General features: G+C 38.2%; 2 protein-coding genes across 3 annotated transcripts in view; both read left to right on the top strand.

Annotated features, from left to right (window-relative positions):
- Window positions 1–24277, top strand: part of LOC127681622 (zinc finger protein 665-like) — a 384770-nt gene that overhangs the window by 172604 nt on the left and 187889 nt on the right.
- On the top strand, window positions 1764–23653 carry LOC127681605 (NACHT, LRR and PYD domains-containing protein 9A-like). 2 transcript variants are annotated; one of them, XM_052178054.1, is made up of 9 exons: window positions 1764–2034; window positions 7539–9120; window positions 10943–11107; window positions 12884–13048; window positions 15291–15458; window positions 17641–17811; window positions 20196–20366; window positions 20922–21092; window positions 23503–23653. In XM_052178054.1, the coding sequence occupies exons 1-9, from the start codon at window positions 1764–1766 to the stop codon at window positions 23651–23653; spliced, it is 3015 nt and encodes a 1004-aa protein (XP_052034014.1). The 2 variants fall into 2 exon arrangements, with proteins under 2 accessions (XP_052034014.1, XP_052034015.1); XM_052178055.1 differs by lacking the exon at window positions 10943–11107.

The raw sequence follows: 24277 nt of genomic DNA, 5'->3' as shown, positions 1-24277 counted from the left end.
GGAAATGGGGAGATGTGCTGCGGTGGCCCAATGAAGTCTGTAAAATATTTTACAGACAGAGGTGAGAAATGTCTCCTGGGAAAAGTGGAACACTCTGTAAATTCAGAAGCTGAAAATCTCACTTGGCAATTTTCTATACTCTCCTATATCCTAGCAGCCAGATGGGCCCATAGTTCTCAAGATGCAGTTTGCCCTGACTTCCCCCTTTGCTCTTTTTATGGAGATTCCTATGGCCTCGCAATAACCTGGTCTTTGAAGTCAACTCACTGATTGCCAAACTCCCTTTTAAGAATTGCAATTCTTTGCCTCATAGTTGTTTACATAATTACAGCCTTCCAACCACATGCAGGTTTATATTGCTGTGCATATGTGAATGGGAACAGCTCTGGCGCTTTGGTACTGAAAGCATTGATTAAGTCAGGAAGTTTTTCTTTACAAGGTAAAAGTCTAAATGTTAGATAAGGATTTCTCACAAGAACTTGTTATAACTCAGGGGGTATAAGAAACTTTAAACTCTTTGAAGATTTACTCTAAACTCTGAGTGATTCTGTATTATAATTAGGAAGTTTGATGGCTTCTGTAAATTGATCCTCTGTACCTGATTGATTTTGAATTTCCTTGTACCAAATGGTTATTATAATTGTGCCTGCCTCACTGGCTACATCTTTTGAAGTGGTAATACCAACTCTTGGTGTATAAAAATCCTTGCTTTAGAGCTCCAAAATACATTCAGATTCAAACCACCTCTATGGTTGTGTCTGTCATCCTGCCTGACCTGTGCCTTCCTGGACCAAAGAATCCTGGCTATCCTGTGGCAGATTTTGGACTGTAACTGAAATGATTGTATTATCAATCTTGGTCTGATTGTAGTTAGACTGGATCTGTTGTAAATTCAATTAATTTTTTTTAATTTAGTATTCATGAAACTTTACTATGTGTTGAATAGGAGCCATCCTAATTAGTTTTCTGAGTTCCATGTGAACCTTTTGAAGATTTTGTTACTCTGTTTGAATAGAACCCTCTAGTGTAGTAATTCTCAACTTCTAGGTTGCCACCCCTTTGGGATCTATTTCTGGTACCCAAATGGTGGCACACAGCCAACTTGTAACTGCAGTCTGAGAGGATCTGATGTTCTCATTTAGTCTCCATGTGTACTACCTGCAAACAGTGCATAAACATAAAAACAAAGATCCCCAAATTTCTTATTTAAAATATCTATTTGATTTATTCAACCTAGTCCAAATAGTTTTTAAATTATCAAGTATCAACGGTGTGTTAATTTTTTATAGACATCAACCATTCTTCCTTGACTATATTGATGAACTTACACTGCTTTATTTTTCAGTTGTTTATGATTCTCTCTGTTGGTGGCCTTGTTGTAAAGTTTTTTTTGTTATTGTTTTTGTTGGCTTTTTGAGACACACACAGTTTCTCTGTGTAGCACTGGAAGTCCTGGAACTTACTCTTTAGACCAGACTGGCTTCAAACTCACAGATCTTCCTGCCACTGTCTATTTCTGAGAACTGGGATTCAACCAGTGTTCCAATAATATCTGGCCATTAATTTTAACAATGGATTCATATAAATTGTATTGAAATGGTGATGAATGAATCCATATATATCTAAAGGAAGGAACACATATTAATAAATTTGACACTTTAAGTTGTTGAGACTGAACTCTCATGTCATTCTTCTTCAAATGTCACTTATTTATTGGTTTTGAAGATTTTTCATCCTCTAGAGTCCAGGATCACAGTTCCAAGATGATGGAGACATCTTGTTTTGGCTTGCTGCAGTATTTGCAAAAACTCAGTAATAAAGAATTCCAGAGATTTAAAGAGCTTCTCAGGAAAGAGCCAAAAAAATTTAAACTTAAACCTATCTCCTGGACTAAGATTAAGAACACATCCAAAGAAGATCTGGTAATGCAACTGAACAAACATTATCCGGAAAAGGTATGGAATATTGTGTTGAGCCTGTTTGTACAGGTGAATCGGGAAGACCTCTCTACCATGATTCAGAAAGAAAGGATAGGTAAGTGAATATTGGGAGAAAGGGACACATGAGGAAAGTTAGCCAAGCAGGAGATTATTTCTTAAAATAATTACATCTCAACAGTAGTTTCCCTCCCCCTGCCTTCCCTGTCTTCCCTCTCTTCTCCCTCACATGTTCCTCCATTTACCTTCAGAAAAGGCAGTCCTCCAAAGAATATTAACCAAACATGCATTACAAGTGAAAGAAGACCAGGCACAAACACTCACATTGGACTGGATGAGATAAGCAAGCAGGAGAAGTGTCCCAAGAGCATATGAGAAACAAACCCCAATGCTCACTCTTATTGTTCTCATAAAAACACCAAGATAAAACTCATAATGTGAAAGTGATGTCAGTGCTGAGTTGTCCATTAGTTGAGAAAATTTCTAGAAAGCAATGAATGTTATATGCAGACCATCCTTTAAATGGGGTATCCTAATGCACATGACCATTGCTAAGAAAAGATAATACAGGATCCATTGACACTAGTAAGGCAGATACAAATACTGTCTTAGGGTTTTACTTCTGTGAACAGACACTGTGACCAATGCAAGTTTTATAAAAGACAACATCTAATTAGGGCTGGATTACAGGTTCAGAGGTTCAATCCATTGTCATCAAGGCAGAAGCATGACAGCATCCAGACAGGAAAGGTGCAGGAGGAGCTGAGAGTGTCTACATCATTATTCAAAGGAAACCAGGGACAGACTGGGCTTGCTTAGGTATCTAGAAGGAAGATTTCCAAGCCCATCCCCAAAGTGACACACTTCCTCCAACAAGGCCATACCTTCTAATAGTGCCATTCCCTGGGACAAGCATATACAAACCATTACATTCCACTCCCTGGCTCCCATAGGCTCCCATAGGCTTGTTCAAACATGAGTCTATTTGGGCCATTCCTAAACATAATGCAAATATATGTTTAGTCCAACTTCAAAAGTCCCCATAGTCTCAACATAGCAGTCTCAACAGTGTTAAAAGTCCAAAGTTTAAGGTCTCTTCTGAGATTCATCTACTCACTCAAGTCTAATCCCCAAAGCAAGACAGGACAGCAGCTGGGCAAACGTCAAACTCTGCATCTCCATGTCTGATGCAAAGCAGTCTTCAGATCGTCACCTCCTTTTTCATCTTTGTTGACTACAACAAAATTCTTTCTCCTGGGCTGGTTCCACTCACTGTTAGCAACTGTCCAATGGCATACACAAAATCGTTAATATCTTGGGTTACCCAAGACAACTTCAGCTTCACAGCTTCTTGTTTCAATATCTGAGATCCACACATGATCTCCTGTGCATTTCCAAAAGACTGGTGTCATTTCTCCAGCTCTACTCTGTCTACCCTTTTAAGTTCAGGTAGATCCACTTGGCTGCAACTGGTGTTCTTGGTGATCATCCCATGGTACTGGCATCACCAATATGCTGGAGTCTTCCACTTAGACTAGGCTTCACCAAAGCCTCTCATAGGCTCTCTACATGGTACCAAGCCTCAACTCCTTTGCATGACCCCTTCAGTCCTGGGGTGTCAACAAAAGCTGAGGCTGCATTTTTCACCAATGGCCTTCCATGGCCTCTCACAGTGCCAAGCCTCAGCTGTTCTTCATGATTTCTTCATGCCTTCAAAACCAGTACCACCTGGGTGATTCTTACACATTACCCAGTCCAGCCACAGCACAAGGTACAACCTTGGCTATGGCTATCTCTGATATACAGCCTCTCTGTGCTCTCAAAAAGCATTGCTCAGAAGATTTCACCTCAATGATGCTAGTCTCTTCTTGATCACCACTAATTTCTTAGCTCCAACTAACTAGCAGCATTGTCCAGTAGTCTCCTTTTCCTCTTGAATATAAAGCCAGAGACATATGGCCAATGTTGCTGAGTTCTGCTTGTAGGAGCTGGAACATGACCACGTTGTTCTATGATATTATCACTAGCTTCCTTTTTTCCAACTCATTCACTGCCTAAACTTGGATGTCCTGGATCTGGCTCCATAGACTGACTTTGAACTCAGAGATCTGCATGCCTGTGTCCTAAGCACTGGGATTAAAGGTGTGGGCCACCAAACCTGGATTTAAGTTTTTCTTCACCTTGACTTTGCTCTGTTCTAAGCAGGTTTTGAATTCAGAGATCTGCTTATCTTTGCCTCCTGGTGTTAAAGGCTTGTACTACCCCACCTGGACTCAAATTTACCTGGGTGGAATCTTGTTCCCAGGTTGTCACTCTCTTAATCCAGTTTAATATCATTGAATTAAGCTCCATTTCACTTCCTGGAGCTTCTTTAATACTCAAGCTGCACACCTGCTACATATGTTCTTGGAGGCCAAGGTCCAGCTTGTGTGTGCAATTTGGATGCTGGTTGAGTGTTCAGGTTAGTTGACTCTATTGGTCTTTCTGTGGAGTTTTATCCTCTTTAGGCCCTACTCACTACTCTTCCATAAAGGTTATCAAGCTCCATCTTCTATTTGGCTATGAATGTTTTCATCTGTCTGCATCAGCTGGTGAATGGAGCTTCTCAGAAGGCAGCCAGACTAAACTCCTGTATCCTGTACTAGAAAATCATAACAGTATCATATGTACTGTCAGGTATTGTTGCTTTCCCTTGGTGTTTTTCTCAGGTAGGGATGGTTACTGGCTGGACATTCTTTCAGTCTCTGTTCCATCTTTGTCCCTGTATTTGTTGTCCAAACCACCGTAACTACGCCATTCTAACTCCTGCCAATGCTTATTGAATATATAGATAGTTTGAGGTCAATGGGCATTCTGGGCTTCACAAGACTCTGCCTCTAAAATCAGAAAAGAAAAAAACCTAGATTAAAGCAGGACGAATTCTAGCTAATATCAGCTTAAGTTTTTGTTCTCTTTAGTCTACTACACTAGGCGTGCTTACAGGATGGGTGACATTTATTGGGCTGTGGAGCTGGATCCATACCTAGAAACTAAACTTGATGGGACTTCTTTTGTGATGCTTAGCTACCTATATTGATATAATATTCTTTTAATAACCATTCAATTGATTGAATATTTACACCATCTTCATTTTTAAGAAGTCATATTCAACACATGGCAAATTCCACTCAATTAAAAGCTAGGCCATATAAACCCCAGAGCCATGACAACATCAACAACCGTGTAGTAGAGACTAATACGATGGCTGAGTTATGTGTCTGTCCTTGGTGGACCTGTGCAACCTTTTCATCCAATAACAAGCCTTCCCAGCCATAGCAATATTACTGTTTTAGGATGTGCAATTGTGCCTTAGGAAAGTTGTCTTGATTGTTGAGAGGCATTATTGGTTTGGGTTTTAGCCCTTACCAGGAGACTGAATTACCTCTCTTAGTGGCAAATTTTAAAACACAGATGTTATCATATATTGTTGTTTAGAGATACAGAAGTACAGAGTGAGACAACAAACACAGAGGGCAAAGAAAATTTTCTTAAATTAATCACAGGTTTCACATAATAGAAATAATCTAGACCTTATAGTTTCAAATTCAGCAGTGAACCTTAACCCAATCCTAATATATATTCATCTATCCAAATTTACTGTCACACAAATTCATAACATATAATTTACAAACTATGATTAATTTAGTTTTATTTGTAATTGTATTTATATGTGTGCATAAACATGTAGATGTGTGCCATGAGTATAGGTTTTGGCATCAGATCCCCTGGAGATGCAGTTGCAGGAATCAGAGGGCTATTTTGTGTTCATGCTCAGAACTGAATTCAGGTCCTCTGCAAAATCAGTATGCACTTGTAAACTGTGAGCTGCTGCTCCAACCCATATTGATGTATGTAAATATTAGTGTTGGTATACAATTGAGTGTATGTGGAGGTGAGAGGACAAATTGCTGGAACTGCATGTCCAGTGTGGCCCATTCATTAAGACATATTGGCAGCCCAACACTCAACATTTTATAATGTGTATAGAAAATCTTTTTTTGAAAATAAAAATATAATAGGTTTAAAATTCCATGCAAATAACCATTTTCTGTTTTGAAAGTATATCTTTTTATTATATGAACAATTTGCTTACACATATCAACATGCACCACATGCAGGCAATACTTGTGGTGGCCAGAGAGGGCTGGAATCACTGCAGCTGAAATTGACAGATAGTTGTCAGTGGCTTTGTCAGGGCTGGGAAATAAACCAGATACTCTGGAAGGACCAGACTTAACTTACTGAGGCTCTCTAATATGTGAATTACTGCCACAAGTCCCAATGAATCTCAGGAAGAGAGTAGGCTCTTGCTTTCTGAAAGACTGATACCAGAAAAAAAATAAAAAACCTAATAAGAAAATATCTAAGTGTGGTAGTGATCATGTCCTGGTTGTCTGGTACCTACCTCCATGAATAACCAGAGAAACATTTTCTCTTAATCTCATTTGTTCGAGGACACTTATATAAATACATTAAACAACATACATAAAACTATGAGATGCATATGACATAACCCAGACCAATATGACACCCTGATCAGGATTGTTACCCATAGACTTGAGATCATATAACCCCAAAATTTGTTTCACTGTCTTGTTACCCGAAGCAAATCTTGCTTTGACTAAGCATAAATTATAAACATGTTTATAAAATTGAAAAATTATAAATAGAAGGATTCTTAAATGACTTACTGAAGATAGGAACGTTTTAGACTAGATAGCTACAATCTGAGTTCTACTTCATACAATTATGTACAAATGAAGTATTTATGGATTTTTTTCCTGGGGAGGTACAAGATCTTTGTAAATTTGAAATGCAATAAATACTTGGAATTCATGCTTTACTGTAGCTGCTTTTCAGAGATGAGTTACAAGTTTGGTCACAATGCTTTCAAGATAATATATAAAATATATTTTAGCTCTGGATATAGGGAAACCAACTGAGAGTCTACCATTTGGGTCCCATATTGGGCACCAACATGATACTGTCTAGCTGAGTTCTGTTTCTTTGTGAATTAATGCACATACAGGCTGGAAGAGTTGTGGGGAATGCGAAATCAAAATTTATTGGCATTATAGAGTTGTCAGGTAGAGAAGGAGCCCTATATATGGGAGACAATTGACCCTAGATGGAGTTCCTGTTTTTTTCTTTGTTTTAAATACACCTGCCTTTGGAAGAGTTTCTTTCTCTATTGGCCCTAAAATAGTCATATGCCACAGCTAACATTGTTATTTGAGGCCCTGTTTATGTTCACAAGCATGGAAACAGTTGTGTGCAATAGTGTTTTCTATCAATATGTATGGGTATAAACAGAACTGGTTGGGTGGTTGGGCAATGGAAAAGAAAAACCTACACTAGGTTCTTGTGAGTGGAAATGGGAAGTTATTGCAGAGGAAGTGGTGGGTGGCTCTCCTTTCTTTTTTGCTCACCTCAGAACCCATGGCCTCACTGCTCATGCAGAGGTATAGATTATTTGTTAGATATGAATGTAAGAATTACTGTGATTCATTCTTATGAATATTCTATTCCTAATTCCCTGTATTCTGATTTTATCAATCACAGATAAATACACAAAATACAAAAAGTATATGAAGAATACATTCCAGCACATATGGACATTGGAGACCAACACTCATATAACTGATAGAAGCTACCACAAAACTATAGAACTCCAGTACAGAGCATTGCAGGGCATATTTGATCGTAAGTCAAAGCCAATCACTGCAGTTGTATCAGGTTCTCGAGGAGAAGGTAAAACTATTTTCTTAAGAAAAGTAGTGTTGGATTGGGCAGCAGGAAATTTATTGCAGAACCGATTTCGGTACGTTTTTTTCTTCTCTGTCTTCACTCTCAACACCACCACAGAGTTCAGCTTAGCTGAGCTTATCTCAAGTAATTTGCCCGAGTCTCCAGAGACACTGGATGACATTTTATCAGATCCAAAAAGAATCTTGTTTATCCTGGAAGGATTTGATTATCTGAAATTTGACTTGGAACTCAGGACAAACTTGTGCAATGACTGTACGAAGAAGCTGCCAACAGAAATCGTCTTGAGTAGTTTGTTACAAAAAATAATGCTCCAAGAATGTTCTCTTCTTCTTGAATTGGGGAACTCAAGTTTATCAAAAATTATTCCTTTGTTGCAGTATCCAAGAGAGATAATGATTACAGGATTCCCTGAACAAACTATAGAATTCTACTGTGTGTCGCACTTCAATATCCAGAGAGGCAGAAAAATCTTTGAGAATTTAAAAAGAATTAACACATTGTTCACTTTATGCAGCAATCCTTTAATGTGCTGGATGATTTGTAGTTCTTTAAAGTGGCAGGATGAGAGCAGAGAAGTAGAAAAATATTATGGTGGAACAGTCGGGCTTCTCTACACATTATTTATGGTGAGTGCATTTAAATCAACATATGCCAGTACTCAATCTAAACACAACAGTGACCAATTAAAGACCCTGTGCACCTTGGCTGTAGAGGGAATGTGGAAACAGGTGTATGTGTTTGACTCTGAGGACCTCAGGAGAAATGGGATATCTGAAACAGATAAGGCAGTGTGGCTGAGAATGAATTTTTTCCAGAATCACGGTCACAACATTGTGTTTTATCATCATACACTACAGTGGTATTTTGCTACCCTGTTCTATTTTCTTAAACTAGACAAAGACACACATCACCCAGTTATTGGAAACCTACCTCAACTTCTAGGAGAAATGTATGCTCATAAACAGAACCAATGGTTCCAGGCACAGATATTATTGTTTGGAATGGCCACTGAGCAAGTCGCCTCCTTGCTTGAACCATGCTTTGGCTTTGTATCAACAGAGGCGGTAAGGCAGGAAATCATTAGATACATTAAGAGTCTCAGTCAACAAGAGTGCAATGAAAAACCATTATGTACCAGGAATTTGTTTTTCTGTCTACTCAGCAACCAGGAGGAAAGTTTTGTAACACAAGTGATGGATCTATTTGAGGAAATTACTGTTGATATTCGTAATGTTGATGATTTGTCAGCAACTCAATACTGTCTACAGCAAGCCTCAAAATTGAAACATCTTCACCTGCATATACAAAAGAGAGTTTTTTCAGAAATACATGATTCAGAATATGGTGACTTAGAAAACTTTAATGTGGACAAAGAGTGAGTATGTCTCTAAGACTTGTCTATTGTTCTTCACTTCTGCCCTACTATTTAGAGCAATATTTTATAGATGTGTCCATGCTATAACCAAGCAAATTCATATTGAAGGCAGAGAAAGATGTTCTCTTTGTTCTCTGCCTTAATCCCTTAGAGGACAGTCTCTCACTATCTGAACAAGGCAAACTGACCAGGAAGATAGCAGGAGCTACCTGTTTCCATGTTTTAATGATGGGCCAACAGCCTCAAGCAACCATGTCCACCTTTTTATGTCAGTACTGTGGATCTGAACTCAGGTTCTCTTGCTTGCATAGAAAATATTCTTACCTTCTCATACCTCTCTCAGCATAGTAAAGCTCTTATATGTCTATGCTTGATTGTTTAGATGGTGTAATCAGGAAGGTTTTCTATTGAATCTTGTTATTGATGTTTGGAGCTGTGTAGCCCTGAACAGCCATGTTCTTCCATTTATACAAAGAAGAAATTTGTCACATGGTCAGTGGGAGGTGGAAATGTGAGCATCTCCATTGCAGTGCCTGATGCTTTTCCTTTATCCATTGTGTTTAGAGTGTCCTGGTTGTTATGTTGGAGAGGATTTGGGAATTTGTGTCTGTTTTAAGTGATGCTTATATTATGTTGTTGTAATAGTTCACTTGTCTTACATTGAATTTAATCTGCTAGCTCATACTTGATCAATATGTATAAATCTTTTATGCCAAATAGTATTCAGTTCCCTCAGGATTCCCAAACATCTACAAAACTTCATATAGAAATCATGTTTTCTTACTGGAAGAGGAGGCATTTAAAAACCCAGTGAAATTGGATGCCTTCAACCGTGAATCATAGATAGTAATAGTGAATCCCCAGCAGAGATTCAATTCTAGTTTATCTCATTTCAAGCCACATCTGTTTATTATAATTTTTATTCAGTGCATGATTTGTAATTTTGTTTAGATTTATAGTGCATTCTGTTAATTCTCAATTTCTATTCAGTTCTGTTTTCCTTCTACCTGATCATCCAACTTCTTTACAAGATCCTTTCTCACATTAACATCTTTTTGTTTTGCCAGCTCTGGACTTTAGGGTTAAAATCAGTGAGTCAATGGGTTTGGAAATAGCATGTTAGACCTTGGTGGACTCACTTGTTGGTATGACATTGAAAGTGCCTCTTCTCCAGAAATCAGCAGTTCACCTGAGAGGGGTTGATCTATGTGACCCTCTCCCCACTTTATTATTGATTGGCATTTTGCAGGCCAATTAAAGCATCCATAGCTGCTGTGAATCAAGACTGCAATATGTTTACCATGCTCAGAAGATGCCACTTTATATTCCAGAGTGCCTTCTCTCTCCTTTTATCTCCCTGCTCTCTTCTCTTTCATCTCCTCTATTTGCCTCTCTTCCCATCATCTCTCCTCTCTCCTCTACTTTTTAAAAAAGATTTATTTTACTTAAATGTTATGATTGTTTTGCCTAAATATATGTCTATGGACCATGTGAGTACAGGGCCTGTGGAGCTTAGAAGAGGTCATCAGATCCCCTGGAACTAAAGTAACAGATGGCTGTGTGCTTCCACATGGGTTCTGGGAATCAAACCTGGGTCCTACGCAAGCGCATGAAATGCTCTTATCCTCTTAGGCATGCCCTGCTCCAGGGATTACTTTCTTAATCACTAATCCTTGTTGACCCATCTTATCTGTATGAACTTTTGACTGTGCCAGTAATAACTGCTAGCTTTGAGAATGGATTGGGCCTTATCTGCTTATTTTTGGAATATCGTGAATTGAATTTAGCCATTAAAGAATAATGATGTGTTATCTCATTGCAGAATTGTAGCCACACTTTGGCCTATGATCTGCAGTTATTTACATAAATTGTATGTGTTAGATCTGGACAGTTGTCATTTCAGTAGAAAGGCCATACAGGATCTCTGTAATTCAATGTCTCCATCTCCTACAGTACCTCTGACTCATTTTAAGCTCCAAAGCTTGTGGTAAGTTTGATAGTCACACATCCATTTAAGTAAATAAAAGACTTTCACTTTCCTCCTTGTGTAGAAGACTCAAGCAGAAGTAAATACATAACTAAAATCAAAAGTACTTAATATAATAATATCAAGAGTCAGTTATTTGAAGGTTTATGTCTCTCTCTCTCTCTCTCACACACACACACACATCTGATTTATATATAATTTTAAATGCCTATACATCTTTTTGTCTGTGTGTACACTAAAATAACACTCAACGAGTATTGACAATGGTATAGAGACCACAATGTATATTAAAGGTCTAACTTAATTATTTTAAATTGTGAATATGTATGTGTGATTCTGAATTGGGTACTCTAGACTTCGAGTTATATGAACAGTTGTGAACTTCCCAACAATGGGTACTGGGTGTACTCTAGTCCTCTGCAAGAACAGTATGTGCTCTTAACCACTAAGCCATCTGTCCAGCCCAATGTTACTTAGTCAACATTATGACATATATTTGTAATCATAGAAACCATGGACTGACATAAGTTTGGCTACACTTTTCTCACCTTGAAATGGAATTACTACAAAAAGAAACAAAACCTTATATCTAATTTTCTTAAACTCTGCAACCTATTCTATAACCATTATGGATAGTGATGCCTTAAAAAAGTTAGTACTTGATAATCCCAGTGGTTGTGGCCTATCCTTTAATTCCAGCACTAGGGACACCTAGGGAGGTGGATCTCTGAGTTCAAACCCAGCCTGGTTTACAAAATGTGTTTTATTATAGACAGGGCTGTAAGGTGAACATGTCAAAAAAAAGGAAAAAAAAAGAAAAACATTAGAACTTAAAGAGAATTAGGCCTTTCCCTTTGGATATATAGCTGGGAATATTAATACAAACTCAAGTATTTGCATTATACACAAAATGTAATTCTGGTTTGATTCCTATTCTATGATAAACACTATAACAAAAGGCTGCCTTAGGGAGGAAAATTCTTATTTTATTATTTTTTGGTCACTCCTTGGTCATAATCTATCACAAGAGGTAGTTAGGGCAGGAACTTGAAAGCAGCACCTGAAATAGAAATCATAAAGGAATGATGAAGGCTGGAGAGATGGCTCAGCAGTTAAGAACCCTGACTGTTCTTCTGAAGGTCCTCAGTTCAAATCCCAGAAAATCATATGGTGGTTCACAACCATCCATAATGAGGTCTGACACCCTCTTCTGGGGTTTCTGAAGACAGATACAGTGTACTTATATATAATAAATAAATCAATATTTAAGAAAAAAAAGAATGATTCTTTCTGGCTTGTTTCTCTATGATCTGCCTCTACAACATTTCTTATTCAGATTAGACTTACTTTCCCATGGGTAATGTTCCCCCCCACCCCATACATGTATTTCTCCACTGATTAACAATCAATAAATGGCCCAATAGTCATGCTAATCTGGTGGAGGCAATTCCTCCATTCAAGTTCCCTTTACTAAATTAATAACAGATGCCATCTTATTTAGCCATGGCAAGTCAATGTAGAGGTTAATATGAAGATAACCATGAATCTCCTTACAATGTTTCTAAGTGTTACACAGATGTGGGTGGGTGGGTGAAATGGAATGAAAGGGAAAGATCTGAGTATCTTGATCCTTAGTGCTTGTCTGGTCTGTAGAGATAACCAGGATGCCCACACAACCACAGTATGTATGTTAAAGTCTGAGAAAGGATTATGTAAGTTGGTCTGCCATGGTCCCACACATCTTGATATAATATGGCACTTGGTTTTATTCTGCAGGTGCTCCTTCATGACTAACTTTGGAGATGGTTCATTATTTCACACTCTTCTTCAGCTACCTCACCTGAAATACCTGAACTTGTATGGCACTAATCTCTCTAATCATGTGGTTGAGATGCTGTGCTCAGCCCTGAGATGTTCAACATGCAAAGTGGAGGAGCTATTGTAAGTAAATGCATTTTCCACACTCAGTAGTTTCCTTAGAATGACTCTGAAAAATCACTTTGAAGGCTTAACTTTGAAATTTATTTTTAGCTAGTGATGTATAAAGTGAGGTTCATTTTGAATATTTCATTTTCTCTTTGTTTGTATACATGCATGTACACCTGTACACAGGTTCCTTCAAAAGCCAGGAAGGACATTATGTCCCTGGAGCTGCAATTATATGCAATTATAAACTATTCTGTGTGGGTGCCTGGAATTGAACTCTAGTTTTCCACTGAAGCAGCACATGATAGCTGCTGATCCATATCTCCAGCTCCCCATTAGGACACTTTCAGCCATGTTTATAATACACTCCTGTCAAATTCATTTATATTCTGTTGGTTCCCATTTCATTCTACTTTTTTCTTTTTGATAGCTCATTTTTTCCTAATGTCTGTAATACCAACATAATAGTATATAACGATCTCATTATATTTATTTAGTGTGTGAGACAAGACCATCATAGAAAACAGTGGTCAACTTGTAGCGGTGTTTGGTAAAAACTTACCAGCATAGAAACAATCCACAAATAAAACTTCACATGGTTCTTGATGGGAGACTAGAAAAGAAAGAGGCAGCTATGTGACTGGGCTATGTAGAAATGGCACGAGAAGTGTGTAGGGTACTGATGGTCAATTGACATAACTCAGATGTGTGTTTTACATCATTAACATTTGTAATATGATGGCTTTTGTTAGGTAATATGCAGTTTTGCCTTCCCCACTCCAGCTATGTAAAAGAATTACAATTTTGTATTTTCATGAGTGCTTAGTGATGGTAGCAGAAATATTACCTCTGTTTGGACTGTTGTCTTGATTCCAGATGTGAAGTTTCCTACATTTTCCAGGTGATGGCAATGAACTATAATTCTAATGAGGCGATTTTTGGTAGACTACTGAATAATGGCCAATTCCCACAAGAACAGAGCTAGCACCATGTTCTGTAATTATCATTCTCATTTCCTGTACTCCTTGAGTTCAGTTTGAAGTGAGCCAATCATGCTTACATGGTAAAGCAACCATTATAAAAGACCAAAACTGCAGAGTTTTCATCCTGCTTAGCATTAACTGTCAACTTGCCCTGAAGAAAATTCCTTTGGTTTAGTAATTGTCTATCAGGATTATTTCTTGGAAATATCAGTAAGGGATTAGTTAACATAAAAGTACCCAGTCTACTAAGGCTAGGCATGGTTCACTTAGCAGGTAGTTCTGGTCTAGTTAGAAGTCTAGCTAGTTAATTGCAATCCAGCAAACAGCTCCTTCATGACTCTTGAATCCAGTTTCCTGTGCTGATTTTTCTCAATGATGCTGTGACCTGGAAGTATCAGCCCAACCATTTCCTGTTGGCTTTGGTGAGAGTGTTTTATCATGGTGACAGAATGGAATTAGAAACATCAGTATTTGAATTTGGGAAATATAGCCTTGTGGAGCACACTACATCCATGAGGCAAAGGTTCTTGTACTTGGCATCCTTCTAGATTCTTTCCATGTACATGCTTTCTCTGACTGTTTCTATTATCCTTATCATTATCTTTCAGATATACAAAACTAGCATGTGTCACAATAATAGTCAAGCTTCATGAGCACCTTAGAAAGTTAAACACAAGGAGAAGGATAAAAGAATGTCAACCTGTAGCTGGTTGATATTGACCATGGGTTAGATACAATGGGCTTTATAACTGATACCTGAAATCTAGAAGGGAGAGTAACTGTGAGAGACCTGAGAAATAAGCTCTCTCTCTCTCTCTCTCTCTCTCTCTCTCTCATTCACTCTTTCTCTCTCTGTATGTTTGTATGTGTGTGTGTATAAGTGTTAACAGTAATCAGACATGGGGTTTCAGATCATATTTTAGTGATGGGGTCTATATGTGCATTAAAGACATGACTTTTATCTACTAATTCTTGTAATGCTCTATCTCTCTCTGTTAGGTGTTGTGACAACCAATATCACTAAACATTTTCAAATGGATCTTCAAAAGTAAAAACCACCCATAGCTGAAAACCACTGGCTTGGGTTTATTACCGATCATTAGAACTCTATAAATTTACTATGATAGCTAAGCAATTTTGCTTATAAATTAAATAAACCTATAATATATGTCTGGACTAGTATTAGAATCTGGGGCATTTATCTAAGCCATAGACAGTCTTATGCAGATCACCTAAAGACTATTTCTAACCTGTGACATGTTTCTCATATGTAGGTTGGGAAAATGTGACATCTCAAGTGAGGCATGTGGCATAATTGCTACTTCCCTTATCAACTCTAAGGTGAAACATCTCTCATTGGTTGAAAATCCCTTGAAGAACAAAGGAGTTATGTCATTGTGTGAAGTGCTGAAGGACCCAAACTGTGTTCTGGAGTCACTAATGTGAGTTATTCTGGGAGAGCATGCCCTGGAGGTCTTGCAGAATGCTACACATTGGTCTGAGGATCATAGAGGTAGTCACATGCCCATTAAGGAATAAAGATGTGGCATCTGAAAAGAGATTGTTTACTAGGCCAGAGGAGACTATACTTAAGAAAAAAAATTGATTGGTTTCCAAAGCAGAGCTTCCTACATCTTACTTAAGTCACTATTATCTGTCTCATGCCATGAGTTTGAGGTTGATTTCTTGTGGAAGAAGACTATTGTACTAGGGAAGCCATACTAGATAACTTACTATTCGATCAAAGGCCTTAAGTAGGAGAATGTGTTCAAAGGCACTGTGGTTTGTAGAAGAGGAAGAATACAGAGAAAGACACATTATTTTGTCTTCTGTGATCATGTATTCATGCAGTAATGCAAACTTGTGGAACTTATAGATATGAGCATGCATATAAAATGTATCAACATTGAATATTGACCATTATAGAGAAATCTGTTTAATCAAAGAAAACAAGTTCAGATTAAGCATCCCCTATGTAGACTACTTATGAAGAGACCAGAAGTGCTTAAATTTCTTTTGGAATATTTGCATATTATGAGAATGGGTAATGGTCACCAAGCTCAACAATGAAATTTATTTACATGCTGTATAAAATTGGTACACATGGCTTAGGGGTAGTTTTACACATTATTTTCAGTGCCTTTGTGCTTTATCTGAGCTGAATACATGAACACAGTTGTGGAATTTTCTTATTGTGGCTTTGTGTGATTTTTGAAATTCTTTTGTATTTTGGAGCATTACAAAAATCCACTTTTATTTAGGAATGCTTAATGTGCAAATTAAATTAAATTAAATGTTTAAAAATGTATTTTATGTATATGTGTGTTTGCATAGCTTTATTTGTATCATGTGCATGAGCCTGCAGAGATCAAAGGTGGTCATTAGTCTCTTGCAATTGTAATTATAGGATACTATGAGTACCATGTAAGTGCAGTGTGGGAACTTGGAACTGAACATAGAGCCCTCTGCAAGATCAGAAGATGATTATAAATGTTGAGCCAACTTTCCAGTTGAGAGAGCTAGAGAAAGGGAGAGAAAGACAGCTAGGGAGAGAGGGGGGCAGGGAGGGGAGAGATAGAGGGAGGGAGGGGAAGACAGTGAGAGAGAGCAGAGAGACAGGGAGAGAGGGGGAGACATGGAGAAGGGTGGGAGACAAGGAGAGGCAGAAGACAGGGAGAGAGGGGGCCAGGGAGGGAGGTAGAGAAGTGGAGAGGTAGTGTGAGAGATATAGAGAACTTGCAAACATATAGGGGACAGAAGACAACTTGTGGGAGTTGGTTATTTATTTATTTATTTATTTATTTATTTATTTATTTATTTTTGAGAAAGGGTTTCTCTGTGTAGCCATGGCTGTCCTGGAACTCATTCTGTAGACCAGGCTGGCCTCCAATTCAAAAATCTGCCTGCCTCTGCCTCCCGAGTTCTGGGATTGCAGGTGTGTGCCATCACCACGTGGCCAAGGAAAGTTGGTTATTTGCTTCCATTTGTGTGGGAATCTACTCAGGCACCCCTCAAGAAAAGGGGTCAGAGGTGGAGAGCACTTTTCAGATGGCCATCAATATGGACAGAATGACCTACAGAGATTGCTATAGCAAGACAAGTCTAGATTATTGATTCATGGATAGAGCACAGAAGGGATTTTTTTTAGTGGTACAGGTTAAAAGGGCAAATTGGTCATGCCATCAAGAGAGCATTATGGGCTGATTGGTTATAGTACAGGACCTAATTATCATACTGGTGGAAAGGCAGAATGGGAAGCATGTGCTGAGTTATACCCTTGCAGAGAGCTCTGTACACTGTCACTTTTTAGACAAGGGCACACAAGACCAGTCATCTGTGTTTAGGGAAATGCTCCTGAATAAGACATGTAGGGAGAAAGAAGCCCCAGTGATTAATGGAGTCCCCCATTTGGTGCCAAACTCTGAAAACCATCCACTCCTGGGGCACTGCTACCTTAGAGCAAGGTTCCAGATTTGGTATCAAGGGTATTTAGCCATCTCACCAGATCATTTCAATTTTTTTTTATGCAAAGTAGAAATTCAGTATAGGAAGAACATGAAAGACTGAGCAGTCATGTGAATGTTGCAACAGTATATGAGTTGCTGACATTTAATCCTCTTTCAGGTTGTCTTACTGCTGTCTCACATTCATTGCCTGTGGCAGTCTCTATGAAGCCCTTTTGAGCAACAAACACCTCTCTCTGCTTGATCTGGAGTCAAATTTCCTGGAAGACTCTGGAGTGAACCTTCTGTGTGAAGCTTTGAAAGATCCAAACTGTACCCTTGAGGAGTTATGGTATGACTCTGTTTTCATTCATTGCTGGGGCTATTTCAGATGTTGGCATTCAGAAAAAAGAAGGGAAGAATTGTCTGAATGTCATTGTCACTTCAGAAATTGTCTTAATCCTGCCACCCATGATAACTATCTTAAGACATGGAACTCTGCATCATTGGGTTTTGAGGATGATTCCCCTGACTACTACTTCGTCACATGGCAAAATATTTACACTCTGTCAAGGATTAAGAGATGAATTGGTGATTGAGAGCCCTTCTTAGTGAGGCATAAGGACGAGAATCTGCATTCCAACACCCATGTTTGATAGTACACAATCACCTGTAACTACAGCATCAAGGGAATAGATGTACTTTACTGGCCTCCATGGGTATGACCTTCTACCCACAACATGTACACATGCACTCGTATGGGCACATGCACACTGGCACAAATGTAAAAGAAGGTTTATCTATGAACCATAATATCAGGCTAACTCCATATTCTCTGGAAACCATCTTATACCTTGATCTTGGGGTTCTAGACTTTATTACTATATAACTGACATCTATTTATGAACCATCCAGTATAACGTTTCATTAAAACAAGGCAAACAGATTAAGACACCATAGAGAATGATGTTTCCTTGAGAAAACAAGGCTGTGATTATTCCATCTGATCCTCCTGGGATGCTCAATGGCTTGCTGACTGTAGTCTTTTATCAAAGGAGTAGTTAGAACAAGGGCTCTATTGTATGCTGCTCCTGAGTTCAAACTTAGTGGAATAAAGAGTATAATAGTGGCAGTGCACACAAGGGCAGGGGATTTTTTCTTACACCTCTCTCTCGTTAAGAAGGTTAAGTATAGTACTCAGCTGACAGAATTGAGGTGATGGGCATCTATGTAAATCAATCACAAAGATATTGTGTTTATATGCAAACATCACAGGTTCTTAATCTTTACATTATTGGTATTTCATGGTGACTGTCCTGTGATTTGTAGAGGTTTATAGTAGCATGTCTATATCACTTAGATGCCAGTAGAACCATCTTGCCTAGGGTGGCAAAACAAAATACATCTAGATGCTATATACATCCCCTGGTGGGTAAAATTTTCCCTGATTAAAAACTATTTTATACACACATAAGTACCTGCATAAATCCATATGTATATATACCTCCATCAATCATGATTCTCTGCATGTTTTGTGTCTATTTTCATATCTGCCTCTCATATCTACCCACGTACTATCTGTCATCTATGAAGTTAACATGTCTCCCTTATCTATCATTTAAAAACACATTGTCTTTACTTACATATCATCAATGTCTTCCTATATTCATCTGCGAATCACTTTCCATTTTAATCTATATATCTACTACTTTTTACATGTTGATTATTTATCTAACATACATCTGCCTAACTTTAATTATTAACATCTACGCAACATCTATGAATTCCCCATTCTTCACCTATATTATACCAATTAGCTTCCTTTTGTCTCTCAACATCTCTATTATTTTCATGCCATGGAGAACTATGAACTTGATGCTTGGGAAGGATTTGAAGACATTTTATATTAATTATTGGGAAAAGTTCTCAGCACATGAATCTGAAATCAATGATAAGGTAGCTGAACTGACTTTTAAAGGCATATATATTATAACTGGGGGAATGAGAGTAGGTACACCACATAATGAGATCAAAGAAGAAGAACTGGGGTTATCCTACATTCTGCAGAGGATCCCAGGTGAAGAAGCATCATCAGCATTTCATAATTGTGGTTTCTACAAATAAGCCAAGCTGTTAAGATGGAATCTCATGGACTGGGAATGTAGCTCAGTTCCCAGAATACTTACTTTGCATACACAGAGTCCTGAATTTGATTCTCTAGTAAAGGCTTAAATAAAAGCTATGGTAGCTACATTCCTATAATCTCAGCACTGAGAGATAGATATAAGATGGTCATAAGTTCAAAGTCATCCTCAGCTATGTGAAGCCAGACTAGGTTACATGAGATTCTCTAAAAAAAATAAAAATAAAAAAGAAATGTGATCAATGAATGGCTGCTAGGAGAGCGGAATCAGTCTCCACCAGGGGAAGCTCTGACCTAGGCTGTCCAAACCCCTGAATATATGTACATACAAGCAAACATAAATATACTTATTAGGTTGCATATATGTGTGCATATGTTCATGCACAAACATATATCATATATATGCATGTGACAAGAATAATTAAAGAAGATATTGTTAATTTGGAAGGGGGAACTGGGTGGAAATGGAAGGAGAGATGGAGTGATATAGATGTTTGGAGATGCAGTACTCATATGAAGTTCTAAAAATAAAATTAAGAATGCATCACAACAAAAGAATTGGGGAGAAAGTATTTACATGTATATCTTTCCAGGTTGTCTGGTTGCTATTTAACTCCAGAGATCTGTGAAGAGATCTCTACTGTTTTTACTTGCAATAAAAATCTAAAGACCCTAAAACTTGGCAACAATAACATACAAGATACTGGTGTCAAACAGTTATGTGAAGCTCTGTGTCATCCTAACTGTAAATTGCAATGTCTTGGGTGAGTTTCTGCTAACTGCCATGTTTGGGAGGCTTGATAAGGAAATACCAGAGGGTTGATAAGTTTAAGAAGTCCAACTATCATAGGCTCTTAAGTATTGAAGAAATGCATAGGTCTTATACAGCTGCTGTGAGACTGAATGCAATACTCCTGTCATGTCTTACCCCACCACAATATCTGGTACTTCAAGCCTTTCTCCCACTTCTTCTGTTATATTCCCTGGGTGTTGGAGGGGGACAGAATGATATCAATGCCTCATTTGTGCCTTCATACACTGTACACTCTCTGAACTTTGACTGGCTCTGTGTCTATATTATGCAGTCCACGGCAAAAGGAAATTTCTTTGAGGCATGAGAACTAAACTAATATATAGAAATAATGCTAAGCATTTAGAACAATGTTTTTTAACTTGTGGCCCTCAAACCCTTTTGATTGGCAGAAAGGATTTGCTCAGTGTTGGAAGTGTGGACATTTGGGACTGGGTAGGTCTTTACTCAGAAGCCTGGAACTGGCACTGAACCGCACATTCTATTTCTGGCATGCTCCTGCTCATAGGTTAGACATGTGTGAGTTTACCGGTGACTGTTGTGAAGACATGGCCTTGGCTCTCACCACCTGCAACACATTGAAGAGCTTAAATCTAGACTGGAATCTCTTGGAACATTCTGGGCTGGAGGTGCTCTGTGATGCTTTGAATCACAAAGACTGTAAGCTGAAGATGCTTGGGTGCGTACACACTGTCTCCCATGGTTAGAAATGGCTTCAAACAAGCTCTTCTGTGTCAGTGTTCACAAGCTCTGCCCCACTGAGGGTGGGTTGATTTCTCTAGTGAGGGCGCACTGCTGCACTGTAGGACACTGAATGCTATCTTGGATTTCTATCCACTCCTGAGTACTATTCTTTGGTGGTGATTACTCCAAATATCATCAGACATGTTTCTAAAAAAAAAAAAAGAAAACAAAGCAAAACAAAAACTAATATCCTTGGCTTAATTTTAAAAGTTGCCATTCAGTTCTAAAACATGAACTCACAAAAACTGTAGAAAATGAGTGAACTTCAAAGTATAGCAACAAGAAAGAAATGAACTACATGTTTTTGCTCATAAACACATCCTAATCAACAACATATATGCATGTACACACAAACATGCACACACACACAAAGGTATCATATACAGGACATAAAATAAAAAGGATAGTGTTTATAAATATAAGTTTACGTATATATTACACTTTGTGTTATTCAGTAAATGTTCTCAAAAGGTATAAAATATTTTCAATGCCAAATTAATTTTTAAAACTTTTTTCTTTATATGGGTGAATATTTTGTCACACCTGCATTCTGGCAATTTCATTCCTGGATGAGGGCTATGAAGAGTAAAGTTAAAGCAAGGATGAGGGAAAAGCTAGGATGCTAGCATAGTAAGAATACAATAATTGGGGCAGGACTGACCAAAGGAGAAAGTGGAGAGTCAGGAGTTAAAATTGAGCAAGAGATCTAAAAGAGCATAGTAGATCAGGGTGAATGCTTTGTGTAATTAAAGGTGAAGAAACACAAGCTTATAGTTACCAGACAAGGAAGAAAAAGAGGGCAGGAGAAGTTTGAGGAAGCCCACTGTACTTACAGTGAGATATGTATTCCAATTTTTACTTGTGAAATTCAGGAGGAGTAATGACCAAATGTCTAAAGGAATTTTTTCAAGAAAAAAATGTAATTATGTTGAGTATTGACTTCTTTTAAGACATTGTTTGCCCCCTCCCCAAAAAAATCCAAATCACAGCACATGTCTGTGACCATTTACTCCCAGGCAATATTGAAGAAGGCATAGAAATATGGTAAGAGTTTATCACTTATAAAGCAGCACCTGCTAGACTCAGGAAGGTAGACATACTCATGAACAGACAATAGCTGACTCCACAAAACCTGCATAAAATAAAGCCAGTCAACATTCCAAAGATAGAGGAGATTCTCCTGAGGCCTTATCCCTAGATGAAGAGTTTTTTGCATTTGGTGGCTTCAAGGGAAAGGACTGTCAGTTTCTTCAGGGATGTGGCTCCTGCTAGGTTGTATATTCTCCAGAGGATGGACCTAAAAGCATACTTTTATGGCCATCTCTAGTTAGATTCACTAAACTCCTGGGCAGGAAAAGGACCTGGAATTTAGAGAGGAATGTGGAAGGGTCAGAGAGGGGAATGGGGTTAGGATATGTTCAAAACACATGTACACATAAGAAATTCTCAAAGAATAAACACATTGATTTTAAAATATGGGTGTAATGATAATAAGCATTTGGCAATGCATAGTGTCTGTGGAATCAATATTGTTTTTGTTAGGTAAGTTTAGTGATGATGGAGTAGCAGAGAGAACAGGTGAGCTAATGTATAGGATATGCGGTAAGTGTCTCACAGAAAGTAGGGATGCAGAGGGAACAGACTTAATATGAATAATAATATTAGTGACTATGACATGATTTACACCACTGTTCATAAGTTTAAGAAAAGATGACATTGCCAGGCGGTGGTGGCGCATGCCTGTCATCCCAGCACTCTGGGAGGCAGAGGCAGGTGGATTTCTGAGTTTGAGGCCAGCCTGGCCTACAGAGTGAGTTCCAGGACATCCAGGGCTTTACAGGAAAACCCTATCTCTAAAAAAACAAACAAAAAAAAGACATTATATAAAGTTATAATGCATGAATATGGTTAGGCACTTAAACAGTAAAAGGGGGGAAACCAGCCATTTTTACTTCAATATTGTTTAATTTTTAACACCTTGATGCATGCATATGAACATAATATATATGTATGAATGAAAGGTCTCTTCTCTCTGTGAAAGAATCACACTTTCTCTCCCCTCTCAGTTCATTCATTCCTAGGGATGGATGACAGAGAGATAGTCACAATTGTAAAGAGATGCAAATGATGGTTGACAAAACTTGGGGTGCTGACATGGCTCAGTGAGTGTAGGCACTTGCTGCCACACCTGACAACACAAAATCCCCAGGATAAAAGAGTGGGGGGATGGACTTCCAGGAATAGTCTTCTGACCTTCACATGTTTGCAGAAGCATTCATCTGTATAAAAACACACAAATTAGAGTTTTTAATTTAGTAAACAGAATTTTCTATTTTTAACCCCAGGCTGGACAAATCTTTATTTCCTGAGAAATCACAGACATTACTGCAAGCTGTGGAAAAGGAAAATAAAAATCTGAATGTTGTGCATTTTCCCTGGATTGAAGAGGAATGCCAGAAGAGGGGTGTTCGTCTGTTATGGAACAGCACAAATTGATCTTGTGAAGAAGACTTATTCTTTGTTATGTTTCCCCCATATATCCTGTCCCAAGTTGCACACCGTGGTACTGGTAGCTGTTTCCAGAGATGTTCTTCCACGTTGTCCCACCACCACCCATCTTTGCATCTCCCCTTACCACTTTGAAATATTTAGATAACAAACACATTCAATAAACACTAAACTTGTTTGCAAACATGAATGTTTCCTTAATGAATGTCTTAGAGTGTGGGAATTTGAAACTTAAAGGACACTGATCCTCCTACAAACATCATTTCCAACCAGAACTGTAATGTCTCTTCAGTTGATGTAATTCTCAGAGCTGCAAACATTCACCTGAACTTCCTGTGTGTAGTTTATTCCATGATCGTAAAAGACAGGAACATCATGATACAGAAAAGTGGAAAGTGGAAAGACAATGTCTAGAATTCCCAAAGTGTTAAAATATGGATCTGTAATTTTGGAGAAAGTAATCTCAAAAATTATTTTTTTCTACGTTCTAGGGATTAGACCTAGGACTCACTCTTGAGTCTGGAAAGATAACAGTGCTTAAAGTGCTCCTTGCTGTTCAGAGGACCAGAGTTCAAACCCCAGCATTAGTCTGTGTGCCTCCAAGCTCCCTGT

The sequence above is a fragment of the Apodemus sylvaticus genome, chromosome 3 (genome assembly GCF_947179515.1).
Source record: "Apodemus sylvaticus chromosome 3, mApoSyl1.1, whole genome shotgun sequence".
NCBI lineage: Eukaryota > Metazoa > Chordata > Mammalia > Rodentia > Muridae > Apodemus > Apodemus sylvaticus.
The sequence above is the reverse complement of the archived record's forward strand: the minus strand, read 5'-3'. Positions and strand labels throughout refer to the sequence as shown.

Coding starts and splice junctions, on each gene's coding strand:
- LOC127681605 (XM_052178054.1), top strand. CDS start 1,764: ATGATGGAGACATCTTGTTTTGGCTTGCTGCAGTATTTGCAAAAACTC. Junction 11,108..12,883: donor TTTAAGCTCCAAAGCTTGTG/GTAAGTTTGATA, acceptor TTTATTCTGCAG/GTGCTCCTTCATGACTAACT. Junction 20,367..20,921: donor TGTAAATTGCAATGTCTTGG/GTGAGTTTCTGC, acceptor TCCTGCTCATAG/GTTAGACATGTGTGAGTTTA.